The sequence below is a fragment of the Cryptomeria japonica genome, chromosome 8 (assembly GCF_030272615.1).
Source record: "Cryptomeria japonica chromosome 8, Sugi_1.0, whole genome shotgun sequence".
NCBI lineage: Eukaryota > Viridiplantae > Streptophyta > Pinopsida > Cupressales > Cupressaceae > Cryptomeria > Cryptomeria japonica.
This window is the reverse complement of record NC_081412.1, coordinates 219966371-219972210: the sequence shown is the minus strand read 5'-3', so window position 1 is coordinate 219972210 and position 5840 is coordinate 219966371. Positions and strand designations below refer to the sequence as shown.

Sequence of the window (5840 nt, the reverse complement as noted above, 5' to 3'; positions counted from 1 at the left end):
TGTATTATTTTGGTTTTTACTTTATTTTCACTTCTTTATTTCATTTATTTTTTTATTCTATATATAAAATCATTTATAGTGTGAGCACTTTTGGGGATGGGGAGATGTTAAATTAACTATTTGACTAAAACAAGGTGATTAGCCATTAGTTAGGACATTATTAATTTAGTAATGAGAAAATTCTCAATTGGATGGCATAATTATGGTAACTCAACTTTTAATCGTTAGATTAGGTTACAAGGTTTAGGTCCATTCTCAAAATAATCTATATCATGTCTTTTGTTACACCCCAAGCACCTACAAAATGTACTCAATACTTGAACATCATCACAAATGTTAATATTTACATAATACGACAAATATAACATCTATGCATATATATACAACCAAGTCATAAATAAAAATGAAACTATTAAATTCATAGCTCTCCCCTCTAATTACACCAATAGACAATTAAAGTATTAGATTAATACTATTTATCATTAAACCTATACAAACATTAAAATAAAAGAACGATCATAATCTTAATGCTAAGGTTCTGCCTTCATCCAAATTACATCAAGACATGAGATGATATAGGATATGTAGGGATATGATAGATCTTTGATGAAGGCTTCTATAGTCTCATAGCATTTCAGCAGTTTACATTGGAAAAGAGAAATTAGTGGTTTTGACCTCGGTCTCTTTTGCAGTGGACTGTTGTCATGTTGCCTCTGTGTTCTTCTCTGTCTTAAAAGTCGAAACTGTCCGAGTATGCTGGGAGGAAAGAGGATGAGGAGGAGAAGGAGAAATCTGTTCCATCTCATAATTTAATGCTTCATGGTCTGAACAATAATTTCTTCCAGAGATTTCTGGACATTCAATATCTCCCATTGTTTTACACTTGTGGAGCAAGTGGATCGGTGATGACCCCTGGTCGGGAGTTGTTTCACCACTTCGAAATCCAGAGAATTCAGGCCTTTTGTTTTTCTTCCTATTTTTCTTGGCACTTTGATGCCATTTCTTTAGTGCATTTGCTGTCTGCTCTTCGAATATAGCCTTCTTCATGTGAGATCCCATCTGCATAAACCATTGCACTGGTCTTTAGGGAACAATTCTGTATATTCCAGTAACTTATCTATTCTACTTCAATTGTTTCTCAAACTTTATTAGTGGGTAGAATATTAAGCACAATAAAATCCACATCTTTACATGTTAACGAATTGCAAGAGACTTGTAGCAGTATAACAACCTTGGTTTTTGTTTATGGGATTCGACATGATGATTTTAAATTGAATGTACATTCAGAAAACACCCAAGTTTAATTCTTTCTTCTGGGTGCATAGAAAGAAATACCTGTGTCACAAGTGCGTATAGAGGAAGTGTAATATAGCTGCACAAAAACTGCACGGCGATCCTAAACACATGCACAAGAATTCCATTAAGTCTACATTTATCTCTAAAACAGAGGCTTACTTTTTTTGTCTGACAAATAGCAAGGGCAATAGAAGCCAAAAACCCAATTCAAAGGATTTCTTATCCGTCCTGAATCTATTATCTTTACTTTAGGGAAGAGTAATTTTTGTCATTAGTTCTAATGGTGACTGAAAATGATGAACACAATGATTTCTATATATCATTTATACACTCACCCCATTGCAACTCTGATTATGATAAATGGGAAATTTGAATGGAAACAGGACTTCAGGCCAAACTTATACTGCAGTTGCCAAAAGATAAGTCTAAATAGGCTGCATTTATACTGGAGGATGTAAACTACTCAACTGCATTAAATTTTATTTAGAGTATGTAGACAACTATTTATTGTTGACCAAGTAACATTGTGCTTACCCATATCCATAAAAAGAAAGCAATCTGGAAAGCATTCTGCACAAAATAAGGTAAAAAATGTTCTGTTAGTATATCTTCCGCTGAATAACGGGGAACTCGCATTTACATTGAGAATTTTGGTACCTGGAAGAGAGTAAAATGTATCAGAGAGAGAACCAACTTTGGGCGATTGAACCAGAACCGTTCATCACTCGGCTGCACTAGTGGCTCTCCTTTGACTACAGCATGCCTCTCGTGGATTTCTATGGCCATCTCTGTTATTATAACTTGTAGTTTCATTCCAACTAACAGAATTATCTGCACATTTCGGTAACAGATTGGAAATGAGCACCAAATATACAACGAGAAAAATTATTAGCCGTTGTTTCCATTAAAAGACACAACTTTCATAACTTACGCATAAGGGCACGAAAGAGAGCCAAAAGTAAGCATACCACCCTGTTCCAAAAGACAGTGCATACAATCAACAATGGGTTTGTTAGATTCTTGTAAAGCGGTAAGAATCCTTATAAGAGCACAAAGAATGAGGATTTTGTGGAGGTTCTTTTTTCTGATGAAGGCTTACCAGACACATTAAGAAGCAAAAAGACCACAGCAAATGCCCACAATGGAGGGCTGCATACAACTCAAAGAAAGGGTGTGTATTAATTTAAATGAAAAGGGAAGAACGGGGCAGAACAGGAAAACCCATTATAAACTTGTAGACATCCAAAGAGGAACGCTTTCAAAAGTCTGTTTACTAACCTGATTCCAACTATCACCTTGAAGTCATCGTCCAGAGACCTCTTTATATATTTCTGAAAATCAAACTTGCTATTTGGAGCCAAGTGGGCCTGTACAATTGAATGAATGAAAATTTGAGGGACTTAGTACAGAGTAATCGTTGGCCTGAATTGAGCAGGGACTTAAACTAAAGAAACTGTAAAAGATGATTCCAGGTAAGTGAGCCTTACCACAATGAAGCCATGGCGTAAAGCAAGGTAATCAACTTTAGATACCGACCAAAAGAATTGTCGAAAGAAGCATACCTGCAATTCAAGGAAAATTAATTCTAAACCGCAGAAGAGACGACAAAATGCATCCCCTGAAATTTTTGAAGGTGGGAACCACTTACAATCCATTTAAGAACCGGAGTTGGGCTCCAGAAAGTTGTGTGGCGCCTTACGAATGAAGTTTCATGGGTAAATCTGAATCTTGCAGCATCTGTTTGAACCAATAGGCAAACATATAGATTATGTTCAATTCAAGTTTAATGGTATATAAAATGAAAAATTCTGAAAGATAAATTACTTCTCAAACAGGTATGTTTGCTACAGATACTAAGAACAAACCCACTTCCAGGGTTGAGCAAGGTCCCAGACTAACTCAATTGCAAGGAAACCCAAAAGTACTCACCATTTGAAAATTGATATTCCATTGTTTGGGTTTCCTTCTCCCATGATTTCCAACGCCTCATCTGATCATTGGAAATTCTTGTTTAGTAAAAATGTGTTGAATGCATTTAGACATCTTGTGCAGTTGAATCTTAAGCCGATTTCAATAAATTATTCCATTAAACATCATTAAATTGACAGTGTAAAAAAAAAATTGTGCCCTCCATTGCGCTTACTTTTGCTCTTGCTAAGGCCATGGTTAGGACGCTGAATAAGACATGTAAAACTGTCAATATAAAGATGAAGATGTGGAGTTGGTGCATGCCATCCTTGGAGACGAGAGGATATTTGTCCTACAAAAAGAGAAATAACCATCAATCAAAATCTAAGATAAGAATTTGATATTTGTGTCATAAGATAAACTCAAAATGGGCTAAACAATTTCAAACATTCCCCAAAAGCACTAAGAATTGGGATTTCATGGTTACATGTTTTTTACAGTGATCATCCATACACCCAGAGGGATTAATCGAGACGATATCACATTTCAACTTTGAAACTTTCTTCTTGTCACAGGGAAGCATAGAGTCAGCTATTTCTTTCGATATACAGATCATGGAAATAGGCTTCTCTCCAATCGTCAATAGGAGGGAGATGAACCCCATAAGCATCAATTCTGCAACCAAAAAGGGGGCTATTTTTCAGATATATATTTATTATTCATGGGAGGTTCTGTTGAGAAATACTATATACGAAGTGTCTGAAATTCAAGAAAAAAGTCTTCTGATATTTGCTCAAGACGCGTCTCTATATGAATATCTTTATCAATAGCTGTCAAAACAAACACCAGCACAACCATCATCCACACCAAATAACTGTCAATATATATCATCATAAATTAATCCATTTGATCGAATCATGTTTTGGGATAAAAGTCTTCCTAGGAGATCATCCTTTATGTAAGTAGATAAATAATCCAAAACCCAAAACATAGCTTAACAAAATAGATGAGTGTATCTTTGGGATGTCTGCATCAAATTCAAAGGTAAGATTCCAATAAAATGCTTGCCTGATTTGATCTTATCAAGTGCTTCATACAAGGAATTCTTTTTTCGCGCCAAAAGCCTCTGCAAATGGAGCACGATGAAAGGAGATTGTATTAGTACAGAATGGGCATTGAATTCAATTATATAAATGGAAGAACATTAGAATGTTTTGTTATAGAATCCAAACATTAGTACAAAATGCAGAATCAGCTTTTTATAAAATAGGTTAAGAATAAAATCTTCCATTCATAGTAATAATGTTGATTTACAAAGCAGAATTAACATTTTTCAAAATATGCTAACAATAAAAACATCCAAACTATCATGCCTGGATCCAGAACCCCCTGTTGGGGAGGGTATGACCAGAACTTAGAAGCACTGGGAGGTAAAACATGGGACATCTTGAAGTAACCCAAAATCCTTGTACTGGTATTTGAATTGAAAACAGGGGATTATGGGTATTGGGGGGCTAAAGGATTGGATAACTATACTTCAAAGTTATACTCCCATACTTCCAAATAGTAAAGACGTCTAATTTAGTGCAGATTTCAACTTAGTGAATTGAAAAGGTGGATGGTGGGAAACAGAGCCTCACCTTGCCAACACCATGAATAAGTTGTTCAAGTGTTATGGAAATGACAATGAATACAAGACAAACAACTGAAACTGCCCATGTAGGAGTTTCCTCCAAAGATCGTCCTTTAGCTCCTGCCATGTTTGGCTTCTTTTCAGGAATGCTGCTTCCTTCTTCAATGTTATACACTATTCAGAGCTACTCTCAAATTATTGCTAGTTCAAAACTTCCTCACAATAACCTTAATTCTTATATTCAATACTCCAAACTGGCCCCAACTTTTTCCTCTCTAAGAAAGTATAATTAACTAGCTCAAATGAATCGATCAGCAAATTGAATACCCTGTTCTTCTGAAACTCAGAATTCGAGCAGAGGAACTGCAACTCACAAAATACTCAGCCTAATTCTGAGGATCAAATTCAATATATCCAATACTAAGAACGAGTCCTAAGGCTCAAACTCAAGATTTCCAATGCTAAGAACAAGTCCCACTGATTTATTTGAAGGCCCTCAAGTGGAGCAAACCCAACTCACTAAAAATCTTGTCAACTTATCCTGAAGCATACATTGAACTCTCATAATTAGTTCCCTAACTATACCCAGGAAAACTCAATGAATCGATGCCCAAAATGATTGTCCTCTTCCTTCTTAAGTTCTGAATTCAGACAGAGGAACTCTTTAATTGATTATGAATGTGAGGAAGCTGTTCTTTATATAGGTAAGTTTACTCCGCGTTAATAACTTGGTCAATCTGGGTTTGAAATAACTGAAAGACTTTTCCTACATTGTTCTTCTCAACATCAATTTAATTTCAATCAGTCACGGCAACGGCAGGCCAAATCAAGGAAACAACCAAATGCTAACCATTTAGACACGGCATTTTACAATCAGAAGTAGATAATTATTTATCCTTTTTTAAACAGAGATGAAATAATTTTTATTTTTTTAAATAGGAGTGAGATATTATTTGCCACTTTTTAATAGGGACGGACTTAAAATTTATATTAACTCTTTTTA

At 35.3% G+C, this 5840-nt stretch overlaps 1 protein-coding gene across 3 annotated transcripts; it reads right to left on the bottom strand.

Moving 5' to 3' along the window:
* Positions 1-394: 394 nt before the first annotated feature.
* Positions 395-5493, bottom strand: LOC131058120 (MLO-like protein 9). Of its 3 annotated transcripts, XM_057992119.2 has the most exons (15): positions 4845-5493; positions 4273-4330; positions 3692-3879; positions 3440-3556; positions 3226-3286; positions 2945-3033; positions 2784-2858; positions 2575-2663; positions 2396-2445; positions 2228-2268; positions 1954-2127; positions 1831-1866; positions 1632-1699; positions 1336-1396; positions 395-1059 (listed from the first exon to the last, which is right to left on the bottom strand). In XM_057992119.2, the coding sequence occupies exons 1-15, from the start codon at positions 4962-4964 to the stop codon at positions 703-705; spliced, it is 1584 nt and encodes a 527-aa protein (XP_057848102.1). In that variant the 5' UTR covers positions 4965-5493; the 3' UTR covers positions 395-702. The 3 variants fall into 3 exon arrangements, with proteins under 3 accessions (XP_057848102.1, XP_057848104.1, XP_057848103.1); XM_057992121.2 differs by lacking the exon at positions 1632-1699; XM_057992120.2 differs by lacking the exon at positions 1632-1699 and having other exon boundaries at positions 1336-1383.
* Positions 5494-5840: the final 347 nt, after the last annotated feature.